This window comes from Eleginops maclovinus, chromosome 22 (assembly GCF_036324505.1).
Source record: "Eleginops maclovinus isolate JMC-PN-2008 ecotype Puerto Natales chromosome 22, JC_Emac_rtc_rv5, whole genome shotgun sequence".
In the NCBI taxonomy this organism is placed as follows: domain Eukaryota; kingdom Metazoa; phylum Chordata; class Actinopteri; order Perciformes; family Eleginopidae; genus Eleginops; species Eleginops maclovinus.
In genome coordinates, this window is record NC_086370.1 from 8,077,906 (window position 1) to 8,098,947 (window position 21,042).

The 21,042-nt window shown below is 42.0% G+C and overlaps 1 protein-coding gene across 18 annotated transcripts; it reads right to left on the reverse strand.

The window, feature by feature from the left end:
* lrrfip2 (leucine rich repeat (in FLII) interacting protein 2) lies at positions 1–20,965 on the reverse strand. Of its 18 annotated transcripts, XM_063874879.1 has the most exons (27): positions 20,746–20,965; positions 19,318–19,478; positions 14,243–14,329; positions 13,780–13,842; positions 13,102–13,161; positions 12,920–12,958; positions 12,634–12,702; positions 11,788–11,835; positions 11,608–11,676; positions 11,281–11,370; positions 10,751–10,810; positions 10,335–10,388; positions 10,172–10,228; positions 9,220–9,291; positions 8,840–8,953; positions 8,406–8,447; positions 7,187–7,318; positions 6,683–6,754; positions 5,695–5,865; positions 5,520–5,612; positions 4,327–4,419; positions 3,571–3,672; positions 1,889–2,021; positions 1,267–1,437; positions 1,099–1,178; positions 895–999; positions 1–808 (listed from the first exon to the last, which is right to left on the reverse strand). In XM_063874879.1, the coding sequence occupies exons 2-27, from the start codon at positions 19,405–19,407 to the stop codon at positions 698–700; spliced, it is 2,277 nt and encodes a 758-aa protein (XP_063730949.1). In that variant the 5' UTR covers positions 19,408–19,478; positions 20,746–20,965; the 3' UTR covers positions 1–697. The 18 variants fall into 18 exon arrangements, with proteins under 18 accessions (XP_063730949.1, XP_063730952.1, XP_063730943.1 ...); XM_063874882.1 differs by lacking the exon at positions 12,634–12,702; XM_063874873.1 differs by having other exon boundaries at positions 11,608–11,835.
* Between the last annotated feature and the right edge of the window lie 77 nt (positions 20,966–21,042).

Consider the following 21,042-nt stretch of genomic DNA (forward strand, 5'->3'; position numbering starts at 1 on the left):
TTCTGTAAATTACACATTTATTCTCAAGAAATCTTTTAAATATTTGAAAATGTTCAATGAAACCGCAGCAGACACAGTTGGTTCTACATACATTTCAAATTATGACTGCACCTTTTTTTAAATACATCATTCTGTACCTGTTAAAACAATTATTGTTTTTTTTCGTGGAGCCGTGCGGACCCCCGGTCTCCGAGTGTGAAAAGGCACTTCACTGTGAGAGGAAGCCGGGAAGGTGCGGCGGGGCCGGAGCAGCCGTGAGGGTTGAAAAGTTTAAAAAGCATCGTTATATTCATTCATGCAACTTATGAAAAAAAACAAAGAGTACAGCCAAGCACCCAGCCAGAGAGACAATCTGTGGATAACAAGATGCAGAACAAAGCTCTGAAAATTAAGTAGTGATTAGAGAAGTTTCCTCAGATGTATCTCCCAGCAACTTAATAGTTTTATTAGTTTATTTCTGAGTCATTCCCTCCAAGCAGCGGCGGCTTGCCGGGCAAAACCAACGCTTCCGGTTTAAAAAGAAGACAGTTCTGTTTGTCGCCTGTGCTACACGTTGTTTTTGATTTTAAAGTGTTTTTGGTTAGCTACAAATCTCAAAAGTGTTACAGCTAAAAATGGAAATGTGCTCCAGACACAATATGGCAGTCAGAGGTCTGAGGTGCGAGTTTAAGGGCTTCTGTGAGGACGCTGCCTCGCCTCACTGCTGCGACAGGAGGGCGTTCCTGTTGGCCTTCATCTTCTCCAGGCGCTTCACTAGGTGGTTGTTGGTCATCTCCATCTCCTCGTTCTTATCCAGAGCCATGCGAAGCTGCGGGGGAAAGGAAGGGAGAGGTTACACTCACTCTACACTTCTTTTACCGCTTCATTTTACAAACTGCACGCCAGAGTCTTTACCTCTCGTTGAAGTCGCCGTTTTTCTGCTTTTAGTTCGTCTTCTACTTTCTCTGAGTTGTCTGCTGATGACTTGTACCTTGACACTTGCCCTTCAAGTCTGTTAATCTAGAAAACGGACACAGGAAACACAGAATTCATGAATTAGAGCCCTTAAATGTACTACTTTTAGAAATGTGTTTGAAAAGACATTTCTTTTTTACTTACATTTTGTTCCATTGTACCTATTTCCTGTTCTGCTTTAGAAAGCTTGAATTTGTATTCACTCAACTGTCTGTTGGCATCTCCTGCAGGCAAAACACAAACAGGTGAGTTTAAAAAATACAATAAAAAAGTGTTCAAATGTGTTGACGCATAAGTAGAAGGTCAGCTTACTCTGCATCTCGATGATGTGCAGGTCTGTACCGTTCTCCATCCTCTCCCCGTCTGTGTATGCACTGTCCATCTTTGACTGTTTCTGTCTCTCCTCCTCCAGCTGGTTCTTCAGCTTCCTGATCTGAGCCAACAGTTCATCTTTCTCCTCTGCCAACTTCCGTAGCCTCACATCTACAGACCAGATGGAAAATACATTAAGCTCAGGCAATTTACCGCTGTGTACAGAAGACGCTGAGGGAACAAACTGGAGTGTTTTCAGCGTGCTAAAACAAACTGTCGGTTGTTTTTCTGTGTTCAAAATGCATTACGTCTACATTAAGTGGTGAAAGGATGACTATATATTTGTAGGCCAAGCTGGAAGTTATCTTGCAAAGGTTAAACTAAGAAATCAAAGGAATATTTCCATTGGGTTTGGTGAGGGGAATCTTTGTGGACTAACTACATCACGGTCACATGACTTCACATCCCCACCGCTAAGCTAAAGGCGGCTAATGTTCAGTGTTGACGTTTAAAAATATCATTTAGCCACTTGTTAGCATGTCCCAGGTTTAAGTCTCATTCTTGCAGGATTCTTTACACACCTCTTCGATTGAGGTCCTATGTAAACAGAGCCGTGACTCACCCAAAGGACCTTCCCCGGCAGACTCCAGCACCTGCGCGGCCTCCTGGGAGACCACAGTGATCCCTGCGGACAGAGGCTCGTGGTTCACATCTCCATTGGGTGTTCCGTCGGGGATGATGACCAGCCCGTGTGTCTGTGGTGAGAGAACACTAGTTACCAAGGGCCGGCTCACAAACCCCTCACCCAACATAGCCTACTTTGTGGAGAAAACCAAAAGAAGCACACTATTTATAACCTTACATGCTTTATACTGTCATATAGTTATTAAAACGGCAGATAACGTACAAAGCCGAAAGTCATTTGTGTCAGAGGTTGAAATTAGGGTGAAAATAGGATAGTAGGAATGTTACCAAAAACAAACAAAGTTCTGTTGAAAGAGTAATGTGTAGTTCACTTAAGACATTTACACTGATTTATTTTCCGTTCAGTTTTGTTTTGGTATAGCCTTAACATGTTCCCTTTATTTGAATGCCTTATTTTGATTTATTTATTTTGATGTGCAATCTTTTTGGAATATTTATGACAAAAAATGACTCCCTCTACTCCCAACACCAATGCGTGACGACACGAACCACGTACGGACGGAAAAGTGCAGTCTAATATAAATAACAACGATCTGCACAAAGGACTGAGCAGTCATTGGTCTATGCTGGTAAAATGTAGGGATGCACGACATATAGAAAGCTAATATATGATTAGCTAATAATGAAGTTATTAATGAGCATTTTAACAATCTAATTTTAGTATATTATTTACGGTGAATAATATGGAGGAAGGCTGAGTTGGGATTTCTCTGCTCTCTAGCTCACAGTTGATATGAGTGAGAGGATGAGCTGAATACACAGACACAGTGGACTTTGGATCAGAGAGGCCAGAGGAGTGACTGAGTCCTGTAAAATACTGCAGAATCTGCCAGGGAGGGAGCAGAACATGATCTCACAGAAATGTGACTTCTACGACTGCGCTGTTTCAGCCAACTCCTCAGCCCCCCCCCCCCAAAGAATACTGTTTGCACGTAACGGCTTTGCCTAATTTGCTATGCATCTTAAAATGAGATGAACATTTGAGACAGAGATCAACCAGCAGCAGTTATCTATGATGACACATAATTAAATATGGTATTCTCATGATTTTGGAAGCATATACATACTTTTAAAAGTAGCAGTGGTTATCTGCTTCAACATGTACCAGTTATTATCGGTTGCTGCTATATAGTATGTTGCAATGTTGTCAATTTTTCTTAAATGTTTACTCCTGGAGGCCTGGATGTGCATTAACCAAACCCTAAAGGGCCAAAATAAAGACACTTTGCATTATTCTAAAGCAGGGTGTGTCAGGATTGTCCGAATCAAAACATTTTCTGTCAGAATACTTTCACTAAATGCATTTTTTAGAAAAACAAAATGACTGAATTCACAGTACACTCAATAAAAAACAAATCCAGCAGTATTTTCACACAGTACACTGCAGACAAGCTCAGGTGTACCAAATGGCGTAGGGAAAACCAGCAAGTATTGAAAAGGTTATCAATGACATAAAAAAGAAAGAAGCAGAAATGCAACACAACAGAAGGTCTGAAGGGATTCACTTTTTTAGCTCCAACAAAAAAAAAATACAGTATACAAAGTTGTTTTTGGCCAGCAACTCATTTTATAATCTTTCTTTTCTTAGGGAAGACGTACCTCTCCTGCTTTGGCCTTCCCCTTGATGTCAGCAAGCTCATCTCTGAGCTCGTCTCTCTCATTCCTAATGCAATCAAAGTACTCTTTCTGCCTCTCTAGGGCCTGGCCACGTAAAACAGGAGACAAAAGGGAGAGGAGAAAAAGAGGCAGAGGAGAAGTTGGAACGACTCTGGAGGACAGACATGCAACACCACATGCTACAGGAAGATATCATCCGTGCACACACATGCACATCAAGGATGTACAAACAAACACACAGAAGATGAAGTTCAATGGGGTGGTAGAGGAAAGGGATTCAAGACACACCCAGTAAGGAGGTAGATCGATTGACTTTCTAAAATTAACAATTTAATCATTATGCTTTATTTACTTAGACCTCTGTTACCTTTCAAATAAACAGATCCACACGTGTAACATGCATATCATGCCTGAGCATAGGGATCATACTTCTTTTTATTTACTTGATTATCCCATTTTTTATGTCCAAGGAAGCTTCACTCTTTAACGTGGTGCTGGTGCGCTTGCATTGTTAGCGTGGGTCACAGGATCCAAACCAAAACGCTGATATTTGGACATGCACAATCCCAAACAGTGAGAGTGAATAGGTCCAGGTAAAAGCCTAAAGGCCAAGGGTCTCCATCATGCAGAGACAGCATGAGAGGCAGAAGAGGTGGGTAAACTGTCTAAAAGGCGGGAACAGCCCAACCATCTTTTGCCTCACATGCTCTGTCAGAGCACCCGGGTGGGACCTCCTACCCCGATCTTTTTGTCCTTCCAGTTTATCGTTTCCTGCAGGTCAAACACCTCTCTGGTGAGGGCATCTAACTTAGTCTGCATTCGCTGGCTCTCCTGGAGCGGCGTGGAGAAGCGACAAGACGACACAATACAGGATAAGAAGAGAATAGGAAATATTGAACGGAACAAAGACAAGAGAAGGGAATATGTACATAAACACACACACATCAGGGTTTCCGTTGTCCTGTAAATACTAGGAGAATCTCCTGGGTCATGATGGTATTGAAGACGTAATAAAGGAGGAGTTCGCAGAATAACTTTACAGGCTGTTTTTGGACTGAGCTCTATGAAATTCTCCTTACTCACTTCACTTTAACTAGGAACTACAGTATGATGCATGAGGGTTTGAGTCATCTAACCACCGAAAAATAAGAAATAAATGTTGAGAAAGAAACTAAACTGTCAATATTCTCACTGCCATGAAGTCTGTAAGAGTTCTGTATATTGGTAGCTTCTGTTTAAAGAACGCTAAAGAGAGAGGGACAGAGCAGCAGGGTCCACTGTATCCTGCCTCTATTTGTAATTAATGTATAGGCAAAAGAAAGCTACTTTTCAACAAAAATATCATATACAGTGTATCAGCCTTCTTTATTTAGCCTGCTGATCAGATGTTTATATTTCTTGAAAGATCGTTTTTTGGGCATTTGATTATATTTGAACTGCAGATAGACAGAAATGGAGAGAAGCGAGTGGACATTGAAACCTGGCCACTGCCGTAAGGACTAAACTTGGGTTCACTGCTCAACCACAGACGGCAACTGTTTTTTAACTAAAAAGAAAACTGAAAATATTTGACCAGAAACCCTCCCATTTGTCCAGGCCATTTGGGCCACAGAAACCCTGATGCGAGATACCAAAAATGAGAGATAGGAGCGGGTGAAACAGGGTAAGACGAGACTACATTGAGGAGAAAATGCTGAGAAAGTAATGAATGATAATGCTCAGAGTCAGATAGGAAACGGAGCTAAATGTCAGAAGGGAAAAGAGAGGACCTCCGAGAGGCAGGCCAGTGTCAATCAATTCTTATCAAGTTCCTGCAGAACAGAGGCTCCTTTGCAGCCAGAGGCCCTGACACCTTTCAGAGTGCTGACGGAATAGCAGAGTGATGTGGTCACGCTGGCAGAAAGAGTTTGTACTTCTAATGGCAGTCTTACCTCTATAAGCTCATCTCTCTGGCGGATCCCCTCTTTCAGCTCTTCCTGTTTATGCTGCAGGACCGTACACGTGTGCTTTTGTCGTTCTAGGTCCTGGAAACATGGACGTGAATATTTGTAAATGTACGTGCATGAAACCGATTTAAGATAAGCTTTTCCTTGACACATGCATTACCTTTGACTTGTCTTCCAGCTCTCTCTTCATCTCGGACATTTGTTCCTCCATCTCCTCGATGACGTCCTTTAGTGTGTCCACCTGGTAGATGAGGTTGCCTTTGTCGTTGTCCAGCTGTGCGTTCGATACCATGGCTTTCTTATACTTCTCCTCCACCTCTGCAAGTGACTCCTGACAAAGGTTGGGGCATGTTAATAAGCAGAGTAAACAGGTTCAAAGCACAGCTCACCTACAGTTCATGCACCAGGTGGAGTTTCTGCTTTAAACATGAAAAACACACACTAAACACATATTTTTGATTTTCCAAATGTAAGAATAGCTTAAGGCATAATTCTAGCCCCCATGTGGTATTATTTCATTTAAAAAGGGGAACAAAGAATGTGGTGACGTTAATCCTGCAGTAATTATAATGCGTCACTGTCAGGAGTGAAACAAGGCGATGGTGTGGAAAAAGGATCTGAAAGAGAGAACTAAAAGTGGACAAATAGATGTAAAAGAGTCTAAATATAAAAGGCATCAGCTGTGTCAAACTCTAACAAGAACAAGCCAGGACTAAATCTGTTAGTAAACTACTTTTATTATTAAAAACATACTTTCTAAGAGAAAGTGAAAGTCACAGCCATCCAACACTGTGTCCTGGGTGGAGAGAGCTGCACATTTTAAAGCATGACTGTTATCTGTCAGCAGGTGGAGCATTTTAACTCTTCTTCTGACATCTTTGAAACCAGTGGAATTGTGGGAGTGTCTTCATGTCAGGCCACAAGCAGTGAGTTGGATCAAAACAGGAAGAGGGAAGATCATGCAAAAAGAAGGATCATTACGCAATTCAGACTGGGAGCACGCAAAGACAGGGCTGTGTTGTTAGGAGCTACAGGAGGGGGGGGGGGGTTTGAGTGGGGTTCTGCAGGGTGGTGGGAGGGGGGGTTAGTGATGCCATACTGCTCCCAGAGAAAAAGAGAAGGCATGCTGCGAGCTCAAGCCCCTCTACCTTCAGCTCTTTAAGCCCTTGCATGTACCGCCCTTCTACATCCTGAATCTGGTCCTTAAGTTCATAGATATCCTGTAGAGCAGATGGGAGGAATGGTTGGGGTGAACCGGGGTATCAGAGAGATCCAGGGGGGGGGGGGATATCAAGGAGAGATAACAAAGCACCCGTGCTGCAAAAACAATCCAGCTGGCATTCACATGACCAGCGCACCCAGGAATAAGGAACATCACAGGAAACATGTCACATCCGTCAAGAAAAAACAGATAAAGCAGAAACAGCAGGGGGGGGGGGGCACAACAGAAGAAAGGCTGTGGGGGGTTCATATGAAGAAGGGACAGATGTTTATATAAATGTTGGATACATAGAACATGTGGATTAGCATTTTAGCTTAAGGATAATGTCATTGGTGGCAACTGGAGCCTAAACAAGTACAATTTATTTCAGATGCGAGCTTCGTTCAGTATACTCAGTTGGATTCTAGAAGCTGTGTGCTGTACACCTTACCCTAAGTTCACTCAGACTGGTGTCGGCGTCATAGATGCTCCCTGTGTCTGTGCTGCCCCTCCTTGACGAGGTGCCGCCCAGCGACGCCAACGTGGCCGCTGAGAGGCCTGGGGTGGCGCATCGGGAAGATGGCTGAGAGCACAGAAGACAGCTAAACATTAGTCAGGGAAAAAAGCAGCACAATGCAGCACATTCATCACTCGGACAACATGTGACGCCACCGGGCTCTCAAAGTGATAGAACCGATCGTTTGAAGTGGGGATGTGTGAGGTACTTTTGTGTTTTATATGGTGGGTTTGAGATAAATCAAAGTCACACAATTAAACAAACAGATTAACCGATGGAGGCGGTGGCAGAACAACCTGATGATGCAGCTGTTATGGAAGCCTCTGTATCAGTGTGTTTGATGCTGAATAGTGTGTGTGAAAGCTCTTTGAGTGGGTACTAGACAACAAGAATAATATCGACCATTTGAGCTCTGTGATCTGCACGGTAAAATTAACGTTTTTGTCAAAGGAGTCTGACACACTGTTATTCAGCAGGACATGCTTTCTGACAGCGGGATAGAGCAGTGGAAATGTGTTAAATGAAGCGTAGAAAGAAACTATTTTTTTAGGTGACTTAAATCCAGGTTGGAAGCCTGCCATTTTCTGTAGAACACTGATTAAGTGCCTCATAAAACCCCACTTTTAAGTGATTCAAGATCCAAGATTCAAAGGCTTTAATCATGTCACACAAACTAAAGTGTAGAAATGGCAATGGAAATGTTAAGTCCCGAGCGCTTCCAACAATGCGCCACACTTATATAAGACTTAAAACAAATTCAACAAATAAAAACTAAATAAAAGTAGTGCAAGAATTTACACTAATATCATATATATAGTAGAGCAGAATGTACAATTAAATATTGTACAGTAAAATGAAATGAAATACAATTTATTACAGTGATAAACTGCAAGATGCAAACCGATATATCGATGCACTTTACAGAGCTCAGGTGTTTAATAGTCTGATCCTGCCCAAATGAAATCCTCCAGTCACGTGCAAAAAAGTGCATTTAAACAAACTAGCTAACTAAGTGTTTTTCTTAAATGTGTGTATAAAACCCAGAAAATGCTTTTGTGTTGTGGTTACATGGTAGCTGCCTAATGTGGCCACTGACTGTTTCATTTCCTATCTGCGGGGTAACAGCAAAAAGCATAAATGATGGAGCACTCACCCGACTAAAATCTGAATACTGCTTGTCACATTTTTCATCCAGCTGAAAAAAAGAGAAGAAATACTCAAACATAGATAGAAGATTATCTTGAGATCATGCGTCATGCCTGGAGCCGTTCCTTCATCTGTAAATCAGGGAGTTAGTCCAAGAGTTAAAACCAGGCTGGGGTAAGTGCTGCATGTTCGCAGACCATAAAGAGTCGACAACCAAACAAGCAATGTAACACTGAGTGACTCACACTCCATTAAAGAAGAGTTTCCACGTCCATGCTGCTGCAACACGGCAGCCAGATCAGCTGAAGTCACACCATTTGACTTATTTAGAGTCAATAAAAACACACTGTGGGATGAGTTTTGAAAAACCAACTGTTATTTTTAATCATGCATCACTGGGGTTGCACACTGCACTTTCCAGCCCGCTGTCGTAAAACTTACACTGTCAAGATCTGGAATGCTCAAATCATCGAGGTCAGACACAATACTGCCTCTCCGGTTGGTGCGGCTGAAATAATCAGCAGCCGACTCACTAATGTCCGAGAAGTCAGAGGACTGCTCAGAACACACGCAGGATGGAGAAGAGAGGGAAGGAGGCACAGAAATAAAGAATAACAGACAGCCAAAGATGAAGAATCGTCCAAAAAAAAGATAGAATGAAAGATTAGGCATTCAGGGGACTTAAAACGCATGATTGTGTTGTTACATATGATGAGGTATTAATCTGAGGCTGTTACGCAGCTTATTGTAATAAAATACAAAGCTTTGATTATTAGATTATGAACTAGTAGTACAGAACAGCATCAGTCCCTACAGCTCACCACACTGTCCCTGCGGCCTCGGTTGAAGCGTTCCTGGGACACGCTGCTGACAGTGTCATCATCTGAAGAAGACTGAGAGGAACACGCACACGTACATATAAGAAACACAAACACACACACACACAAGATGAGGAGACCAAGTAATGTAAGATGGCTGCATGCCAAGGCTTTCTCAGACACCCACACACACATTTCTTATTCAAACAGCAATCCCTAGAAATCCGGTAGCTCTCTCTGTGCTCAACAGAATATTGGATTACTCCATAACTGTAACACTTTTAAAGAGGCCCTATTCAGATTTATTAAAAGGTTTTATCTGGTCTATTTCTGTGTTATTAAGGTTTTTGTGCATATAAATGTTCATGCCAGAGGGAGTTTCTCTCCCACACACTCCCCCTCTGCCCAAAACGCCTCAATTGCACTGTTTTGTTTACTTCCATAACCTAGTGACATCACAAAAGAGCCTTGCCAGCTAACAAATCAGAGCAGGCTGGACTCTGGTTTCAAACAGAGGGTGAAAAGAGGTGCTGCAGCACAGACATTATGAGATAAATGAAGAGCTTTCTGAACATTAAAGCATGGAGACATGTCCCAGTAAAGGAACAAAATACAAATATGAACCTGAAAATGAGCAGAAAAGGCCCCTTTAAAGTAAAGTAATTCATGCAATTATGACCATATGTCAAACACAGCTCTATGTGAGACAAGACCACCTCTGCCTCACTACAACAACTTGCAGAACTACAGAAAAAAAACGTCATTTCACACACATTTATTTCAATGTAACAATGCTGTTCCCTAAAGCAAGCGGTAGTCACTTCGGGATGGGTGATCAAGAAACGTCCCTAGCAGGAGTGAGGTATGGGGGTGTGATAAGCTTGTTAATAGAAAGGCACCAGCGTGTGGTGTTTGTTGACATCATGCAGGAGGGCGGTGCATTTAGGGTGCTCACCGCAGGGCTGTTACGGGTGGAGCTGGCTGCAGAGGAGTACCAGCTGAGTTCAGAGGGCTGTGGTGGTAGGACAGGACAGGGAATCAACAGGACAAAAAACTGCTGGTTTAGCTGCTGTGGTGGTGACTAAAATGCTGTTTAACAAACATCCAGAAAAACTTACAGCTCTTGAACTTTGCCCCGAGCCGTAAAGGCCGGCGTCATCGCCAATAGATGCCTGAGGGCACACGTGGGAGACAGTGAAGCAGATCACAAGTGGGCGCATGAGTCTAGGACCTAGTAGCTAATTTTATTGAGTACACTGATTTCTATCTGGATCATGCAATAAAACAGAAACACTCTGTAATTCCAACTTCAAGTAGGCCATTTGTTTCAGTGCTCTACAACAAAAGCCCAGGCTTCATGCAAACCTTATCTCAGTGAAGCACAAATGTCTGGACACCAACAAGTGCTCAGTGTCCAGGAGCTAAATATACAAGTCTCAGCCACCCTGGGCATCCTATCAGAAGTATGTGGCCACAAGAGAGGAAGAATGTGAAGTTCTGAAGGTAACCAGAGGCATGCAGAGAGAAAACTGACCATGCTGTAGCTACGAGGCAGCGCCGTGCCAGTGGTGGAGGAGGATGAGGAAGTGGTGGCCTGTCAGGGAGGATGGGATCAGGGAAATGTCAGATTAGAGGACAGAGGAAAGCTGCAATGGGAATGTGAGGTGAAAAGAGACTTAAGAGCTGCGGAAAGTGGAAACAGGATGAATGTTTTGCTGACCCGGTTACATTTACGGTGGAAAGTCATGTGATGATGTCCCTATTGCCTGCTTTAATACAGGTGGGGGATAACCTTAAGCAAGCCTTTTGCATGAATTAAAATGATCACTAGAACTGCTTTATTGTGGAGTGCTACACTAGCTACAAACAATGACTCTTTTGTTTGATTATTTTATGCTGCAAACAATATCTGTTATTGCAGTTATATAACAAGTTTGTTACGCATATAAATGTCCAATAAACTAGACTAGAACGTACTGCCTTAACTGGCTCTGGTTTCCCTAAGTGTCCTTAGGATTAGCCTGTTTGTGTTATATGTTGGACAGCTTTTTCAGGGGGACAGACCCGAGGCGTATAGGTGGAGGTGGAGGAAGGAGTCGTTGGTTTGGTCTTCGTGAGGCTGGTGTAGTTCCTTTGATCGTGGTAAAGTCCAGCCTGGAAGGGTAGTGAAATAATGAGATCTCAACCAAACAACAACATATTTATCCTCAAGTGTCAGACTTATAACTTATTCAGACACATTCAACACAGATTGGTCTGCTTCACAACGAATAGTCAATCTTTATCAGGGTTAAAGTCGATAAACAGTATATCACCACCGCAAGCCACTATCATTAGTCTGCACCGCCTCCATGCTTGAGGCTGCACAAAACACTGCGGGGGTAAACTGACCAGCAGGTCCTTCCTCGAGGAGCTGGATGAAGACCTTTTATGGCCGTGCAGGTCATTGTACACGGAACTCTGTTCAGCCCAGAGAAAAATATTTAAAAAACGAAAAGAAACTAGTATAGAAAATGACTTGAAAATGCGTATCAGCAGTGATAAACAGATGACCGTCACACAGGCACATACAGTGGAGCGGGAAGTCTTGAGGGCGGAGCTAGTGGAAAGGGCATCAGACTGAAGAGAGGACAGGAGAATCATAATCAGAAGATCAGACACCTGAGAGGCTGTTGGGTTGCTGTTTACAGGCAACACATGCGTTTCTCACTACAATAGGTTAGTTGTTCAACAGGTCATCCAACACATCTACAGATCAAACAAACCAATTCTGTTTTACACCCTACCAAAACCACAGTAAAGGTACAGAACGTTTTTGTTAAGAGGCACTGTGCCCATTATGAGGGTTCTGTAAAGTTCTTAATGAAATGCAGCATTTAGTTTTAGTATCAAAATGTGTAGACATTCCCTCAGTAACACTGTTGAAAACACCTGGTTTTCTTCTTTGGAATGTTTTGACAAATTATAGGTGATAACTGCCCTAAATGATTTGTCAAGGTTCACCTTTCCAGGACTTTAAATGCTTGAAATTAAAAATCAAATGCAAGGTCCTACAGACAGACTGCATCTCGTTCAAGAAAGATAAGGACAGATTGAATGTGGAAAAACAGTTGATTGTCTGAAAAAGTCTTCTTAATGCTATATCTCCTTTCAGGTATAACTGAATCTGTAATCAGTGAATGTCTGATATGAAAGGGGATGCGGGTAATTGGCGTAGAAGTAGATGAGACAGAATGAAGGAAAATATGAAATAAACACAGTTTTTTGCTTCTATGCACACCTTAGGTCATCCATCTAAGTGAATTCTGCTTAGCAGAATAAAGGTAGCCAGACCTGACCAACATGCTGAGAACCCAGGGGTTAATCAGTTTTCAAAATCCACACTTTATCTCACACACATGCATACACAAAACGCACCAGCGGATCTCTTCTATGGGAACTGGATCGACTCTTAGACCCCAAGTCCCGCACTGATGATGAGGTTGACTTTAAATAAAAACAGAAGCAAAGGTAAAGAGAAGTCTTCACTTGGCCAACTATTTTAGACTCTGACGCAAATGAACACTACCAATAAGTGTTTCACCCAAATGCTTTACTTTAACAAGTGCTCTCCTAACAAGAACAATGGCTTCCACACATCTGTGTGCCCCTTGGAGAGAGCAGTCTTAATAAAACTGGCAGGGGTTTATTATGCATTACGCACCCTGTAGCTGCGGACCGACATGACATCATCATCCAGCCCCTGCCGAGGTGGAAACATGAAGTCACAGCAGAAAAGCAGACAGAGAGGAACATGTGTGATGAGTGATTAACTGCAGAATTAAAGAGGACAGAAGAAAGGAAATACAGACAGACAAAGAGGAAGTGTGTTGGGGAGATACAGACCCGGCGATGATGGCTGCTGGATTTACTAATACTAGAGCCTCTGGCTTTCTCTGAGTCAGCCTGGAGTGAGGAAGGAAAAGTTTGAAAAGATTATAGAGTGAAAGTAGAGAGGCTCAGGGTGAGTAAGGTCGCTGCAACGCTCAGCAGTTTCTATCCAAAAGCCCAAACCATGCAAAACAACTTCTGTCATCGTGTTTATAACTGAAGGGATGTTATAAACATTTGCAAATATTATCCTGCAGTGAGATTTATGACATACAACAACAGCTTCTATATTGCACATTTTTGTTCTGTCTGTTTCTTTCCAAAAGACAACATAATGGCACAAATTGGAAATCTCTGCTTCTTGTAAAAACTGCAACACGCATAAAGATTAATCCCATGCAGAAGTTGTTCATAAACATTCAAAAGCATCCATCCTTTCTGAATTAAGCCTGAGGTTAGAGGAGAAACACAAACCACCTTCTTGCATGCAGACTCATCCAACCTAAATAAAGTCAAAGGCCAATGCTGGCGCTACGAATACACACACAGCCACACACTACGGTGTCTCCAAAGCAAACACACTGCTCAGGCACATTTCCACAGTGAGGTTCAGTGTTGTCTGTGAGTCAAGTGTAGCTATATGGTCAGACTCAATCCCACACAACAGGCTGTTAGTGCAATACTCTCGCCTACCATCCACTGGTGGATCTGACCCCATTTTTTGTTGCTACTGCTGGATGATGAGTGGTAAGAACGCTGGACAGAGGGAGGAAGTGCCAGGAAAAACATCATACTTCACTTAAAGAAATGCTGAAACGTTAAAAAAAAACTTGGTGACATTCACTTCAGGAATAGAACGTTTGGTTTCATCTGTGGACATGCAGCACTTTCTCTGTGGGTATTGGTTTGTGTATGTACAGTCAGATATATCTAGAAGAGTCCCTCAAGGCGTAAAGCCAAACAGCTCCTCTGCTCCAGTGAGAATCAAGGCAGATGAGCAGCTCAACAAATACAAAAATAAAAAGGAGATATCAAGTTCCATCTCCATGTAAAATCTGCAGCTGACAGCGGCAGTTTTGGGGCATTACACAAACTCACTCGATGAGTTGAATAATGGTGACATTTCAGCGAATCACGTCCGCTTTGTGTTATATACCTCTTTTTGCTGCCGTTCAAGTTCCCTCATTCGAATATCCCTGGCCTCTGCCCGAGCCGCCCTCTTCGCTGCAAGCCTCGCCTCCGCCTGAGAAACAAAACATGAACACACTTGTTAGCCATGAAAGACAAATGGTAAAAGAAGCCTTTCCCCGAGTCACGCCCAACAAGCGCAAGGGATAAACACGAGAACTTCATAAAACAACAGTAGAATTCACATTGAAGTACTCAAGTCATTTGTTTCCTGTAAGAGAAAAGAGATAGTGGAAAATGCAGACATAGGTTGATTTCTTTGTGTGCTTAAGTGTGGTTGTCTAGACCTAAAAGAGCCAAGCTTCTGGGACTAGCTGGAACTTTACCAACAGAACTTTTCAAAAGAACATTGACTTTATAGATAAGAACAGCGCTACACCACTGCACGGCAAAATGATGGCCCCACCCACTTTCCAGGAAACTGCTCTCATCTATGGACATGGATGCACTGTTTATTGCTTGAATAATTTATTGTTGGACTGCTTTGTTTTCTTGGATATAAAATGTAGTTTGAGAGGGCAGCTATGTGCAGCATTACTATAAAGATTCAAGTCTATAATACCTGTTCTACTGAGAAAAATGGATGAACTGCAGTTGATACAATCGATCTGTTGGCCAATATATATACATATATCACCATATATTCAGTCTGATAACCACCGAGAAACTGCAGTTAAGAAAAGCCAGAGATACATTTGAGGTAAGTCAAGGACAGTGACTCATCCACATATTGTATCCACCTGAGAAGTTTTAGTTTACCTCTGTAAAATGTTCCACTCAGCACATGCCTGTCCAGCACAACAGAGTTCAGTCTGTACTGTGTGCCCTTGTAGACCAGTTTCGTGTGTGAGTCACGGCTCTCTAAGTCCTGTCCACAGTGAGTTCTTGGGATGCCTCATCACCAACAACATGTGCTAACCATCAGTTTCAGGAAGGCTGATTTTAAAGGCCTCACAGGGGAGATGCCAATAGTGCACAAACTGACAGAGAAGCACAGGATTAAGAGAAAACAAAGCCAGTCACAATAGTGTGGTAATGCTGGATCGGTAAACATGGAGGCCATTTCGCAACAACAGTAGCTTAACATTAGGAAGTACAAATAAGCCAAAGTGAACTCAATCATCTCTCCTCTGCTGGTAAAAGGTAGAAGAGAGACTACATATTTTGCCCGCGACTAGTCAGAATCTAACATGAGCTCATTTTACAGAGTACCTCAGCAGAAGGCTCATTTAGGCGAGCTCCTACACAGCGCTGAGGAACACACAGGTGACTGCAGACAATCCTTCCATTACGTCCGTAATACCAATTACATTCCTAACATGCTCTGAACATCCCACCAACAAAGAATGGCCCACTTGCTCATGAAGCCTAGCCCTTTATCTCTTACTAAAAGACAGTCCATAAATACAGCGTGTGGTGTGTACAGTGTCTCGCTGCAGACAAACACTGTCAGCATTCCAGCAATTTCTTATCTGCTCTGCCAGAATAGAGGGCCTGTGGGTTATAGACTATTCCTGTTTCAATACGAGCCTGCATTACTGTTTTATATAACGCGGAACAACCACCATAATTCATGTTATTGTTTTGCCAGAACACCTAGTGTTGTGTAAAAGGGAGAATAAACCTAGTTATAGTTAAAACATTTCAGTAACAGATAAACTTGTTACTGAGGCTTAGTTAGTTTTCAACTTGAGGAGGAAGTGACCTGTATAAACTCAGACTGAATATAGTTTTAGTTATCTATAATCGCTATCTTGTTTTACAATGAGACTTTAATCTTTACTTCCCAAAATTAAAACCGAATATGAATATGAATAAAACACATGTTTCAAACTTTATTTTCTTCACTGAAAAAGAATAAACAAAGAAATATCAGGAAACAATTCTGATTCTTTTTGTGAGAATAAGATTGGGAAAAAAACTGCATGAAGACCAAACCAAAACCCCAAAACACAGACATTCAAATACCGCTTTGCAAACTTACATGCAATTTGGGACGTTGGCTGTGCGTGATTTTGGAGACTAACTTATGTTCATACAATGAAACTTTATACAAAGTGAGAAAGGAAGTAAAGCTGTGAGCGTCTGAAGAAGAGGGAGCACATGAGGAAGAGCTACGGCTGGCCCTGTGCTCTGCACCTGTTGAGCTGACAGTGTGACCCGCTCTGCACAGCAGCACAGCTGAGCTCTCTGTCTCTGGCCTATCTATAGCCTGGACAGTCCGGCCCACAGCCATATCATGGGGCTAGGGGGGGGTAACCTGAGCAGCAGAAGTTCACCATCACACACACCTCTAGCACTCTGAGCAATAAAAGTCCAGAAACCCACCATGAGATCACCTGGAGCCCTCCCAACACTTAATTGTGTGTATGCACTGAGAGTACGATCAACTAAAAATGATACCCCAGTTAGGCCAGTGCCAAGGAAATGTATGGATTATCCATTTTGGAGTTTAACATATATATATAAATACATTCAAAAAGGACTTTGGGGAGTTTTTGACCTCAGTCTGGATAAAGGTAATCAACAGATGAAAGGCACTATTAATATATTTGAACAGAATAGTGCAATTTTAGAACTGAAAGAAACTTGCAGTGTTAAACAAATATTACAAACCAATACAATAAGGAATTGTAAATTGGGAAGAGCATTACCAGTTTCACTACTTCAGTCACCATTGCTGTATTTATGATCTCATTACTCTACAAAGGAAAAAACAACACTAGCTTACAATAGATGTGTCAATGCAAAGTGTTTGAATGGAATGCTTTCAAACCCTCAAAATACAGGAACACAAAAATATCTGTAATCTTCAGAAATAATCCCAGTTTAAACAACAAATACACTTATACGGCTTATTGCCGATTCAACTAAATTAACCCTACATACTAATCACCCAAAATCCACGACAACATTTGAGTAAAAACGGCTCCTAATAATTTGATTACATTTGTTTAAACACATAGATAGCTTTAAATAAAGGCCAGTGCAGTCACTCCAGTTTCACGCCCCTGCTCTACGCTATGTAAAGGACACATCTTTGAGTCCTCTTTCTGATATAAAAATGACTTTAGACTGTCCTTGATTGCTTGCTTTTAATACAACAAAAAATTACATTCTAAATCTACAAAAAAACGTAAACCAAATACCGTTAGAAAGCTTGCATTATCAAGAAAGGACGTCAGAACAACCTCATAGTCTTTGTCCATCATTTGCAGAAGGAAGCTTAAATAGTCGCTTTGTTTTCTGAAGCCTGAACAGTGTCCTAACCGCACACGGAAAAGAAAGTGTTTCACTCTCCATTGCAATAATGACCTGTTGATATCACAATAGGAGTGTATGAACTATGAACTATAGCTCTCACACACACACACACACACACACCCTCGTACACTGAAGTGAGTCAATGATTGCCTTTTTTTCAAGTGCCATCGGCTCTCTTAGATCCTAATGTGTGGGACGACAGGTATGAGGTGATCATCTAGTTCTAACACTGTGAGATTTCTTAGCAAGCTGCTGGTATTCAAAGGGTTTCACTCCCAGTAATGTAAGAGGCCTCAGAACTGAGAGAGCTTGTGATGGTGCAGGCTCAAATTCACAGTCATTCTCAGCAGTGATCCGTGCCAAGCACAGGCGGGCAGGCTGGAATCTTTTTTCTTAAACAGCAACAACGCAAAGCAGAAGCCCCTGTGATTTGAACATTTGTTTTGGATGGTGTTGATTGGCAACACGTTAGACACTGACCCAATGAACTCCCTGAACAGTTGATCTAATCTTTGCTTCGCTCCACAAAGCGATTCAGATTTAGGACCTGACTAGGAGGGTCAGATGACTCATGTTTCTATGATCGGCCTGCATGACTATAAAGAGCAAATGGAGCCTTGTGCTTAGTGCAGGCACTGTACGAATGAAACATTCTTAGAGCAAATATTTACGAAAAATGTTTTATTTCTACATTTAAAATGACGGCTCAAGACGGCTTTTTCCTCTACCAAACATATAAGTCATTAAACTCTGAAAACTGAGCTTTGCATTTCATGTTGTTAGTAAACTCACTCTGAAAGAAAGGCAAAGGAATGGCAGCCCTGCTGTTTGACAAAATGGAATAATCCCAGGGCATGTCGTTACAGGCTAGGCTGCTTCTCTGCTCTTTCCCCCCCTAACGAAAACACTACAAGTTAAGTCAGTCTCTCTGTGGTCCAAACCAGCTGTCTCTACTCACTTTGGCTGAAACTCAAATTATCCAGCAGGACTTGAATATCCACATTTAAGCAGCTTTCCAAAGCCCACTGACCCAACTTTGACCATGTTACTAGGTTATACTCTGTATGCAAGTCCTAACCTGCTCCCATTGTTCAAGAAAGTATCCAGAGGTGTCAAAAGCAACACATCCTAATAAACTGTAAAGTTATTCTAAGTTAGATGCTGAAAATCAATTAAAAAATGTAAATGTAAGATTTCTCAAATAAAACTGAATTGTTAAAAACGTCAAACTTGTCTTGCCCAAATGGAATTTATTTAGATATTTTTCCCCATCTATTAATATGACTATTTCATAAATGTCTTGAAAAACGCAACACAATTAAAGAAAATAACACTTGGAATATGATCAAAGCACTCTTTTGCTTCAGGTAATGATACAACATAGACTGGAGGTTGCATCTGGAAATAGCCTACATATAAAGGTTTGGCACTAAATTCCATATACGTTTTAGCTTAAAAGGTTTCTCTCCCATCCACAGTGCAGTGTCAGCCAACCATGAGTGCAGATAATGGTTTCAATAATCTAGTAATCACGTTCCCTTTATTATAAAATATGATGATGCTGCTGAACAAATTAACACCATCTGAGACAGACAAATCATTCCTCTACATATGCCTAAATCCATTATTTAGAAGAGTATAATCAAGACAATTTGAGTTAGATAATCATATTAGCATCGATTAAGCTACGCATGAATAGAGCAATGTAGGAAGAATATGGCCTGGATCCAGCCTACTTGGTTCCAAAATGGAAAGACATGTGATGGGGTTTGTGCTTACCTCCCGGGCTATGCTACTCAAGGCTTCATCCTCTGCTGAAAAGCGGTCTTTCACAGGAGCACGCTTTCTACCAGAGCCTTGTGTCCCCATGTTGCCTCTGCAACTGTAGCTCCACCAATGATGTGTAAGTCCAGAAGAGTAACAGAACTGTGTGTTTCCACCTACGGGGACACAAAATAAACACTTTTGAATGGTACTTAAACAAAACGATGTGTGAACATAATAGCACATGAACCATTCTCCAGTTTCAACATTTTATTGTGTACAGTTTTATGTACTCTAACAAGCAAAACACTACCCATCTCTTGCTTCCATTCATGCAAACACCCTTATGAATGGCACCTACTTAGCTTTGGATCATTTATGGCTGACATGAACCAGCCTTTAAATGACTTGCAGAACCACTGCAGCTTTATAGCAAAAATAGCATTTCATTAAACAACAGGTAATGAGGTCCAAAGATCGTATAAGAATGTTAAGCTATACAGTTTTAACTGATCTGACACCTTATAAGCCTACCATTAGATTGCATTATAGCATTCTGCTTCATCCACATGATGAACTTATTTGATAGATTTCCAGAAAACATCAAAATATACAGATCAAAAAGACAAAAGAGCACCGTGGCTGGCTGGTAAAGACGGGGAAAACGCCTAGTTTGGGACAGAGCTGAGTCAGAGGACCCTAGCGAGGCATGAGCACTCCTTGAAGACGTTTGATGATCTGAAACCCTTGGATCCATAGCTCAAAATAACCGGTGTGAACCCCTCAGAAAAGCTGGCAAACAAATAAATGAATACGGATAATCCTTTTTCAATTCATAACAGTTTGATGCGTTACTATTAGTTAACGTTAATCATCCAACTTCAGCTATGGTTAACTTTATGAGTCATTGCCGCTTACGCGTTCGGTTTTCCAAATATTCACAAAGGTTCCCTTACAGTCCCATGCCCATTAGGGAAAACGGATAGTAATATACTCACCTTAGCTAGCAAAGTTGCGCTAAAGTAAGATTTCTGCCTTGTTAGCTTTAGCTAACATTAGCTAATTATACTGACGTTAACGTTTACTAGAATTAGCCAGTTCAATGGTAAGCTAACTATAAGTGCTAACTAGCATTTCATCTTAACGAATCCTACATTAAAAAGTTAGCTACCCTTCTAGGTTCTTCCTCCGCTTCCGCTGAAGCTAGCGCTTGGCAAAAAGAAAACCTATCCACACCATGGATCCTCACATGTCCTCTCTAAAGCAATGACCCCCAGCATCGAACATAATCTCTGGGAGTCAAGGCTAGGCTAGATGTCCACTTTAGCTTGGGAGTTAGCTTGGATAGCCAGTGGGGCTAACCTCGGCTCTCCTGAGAGGCAGACAGGGCAAACTGGCATTGATCCTCCCGTCTTATTCCCTATCCCAAAAATATAACGTTACCTTCGCGACACCTTTAAATAACCCGCGATACTGCCAAGGAGTTGTCCCTTTTCTCCTGGATGTTTAGGGGCGAGCCATTCGGCTTCTCGTCAGAGATTAGTAGTGTTTTTGTCCACACTGACAGCTGTCATCAGTCCGCCTTTCCACCGCTCTCCACTGCCCTCCTCACCCAGTTTCCACACACACTTGCAGCTTCAAAGGTCCCGGATGTTGGGAAAAATTAGGGTGTGATGCTGCATTCACGAACCGTCAGACACACCGAAATATCATACCCTACTGGGAGAGAGTAGGTTTCCA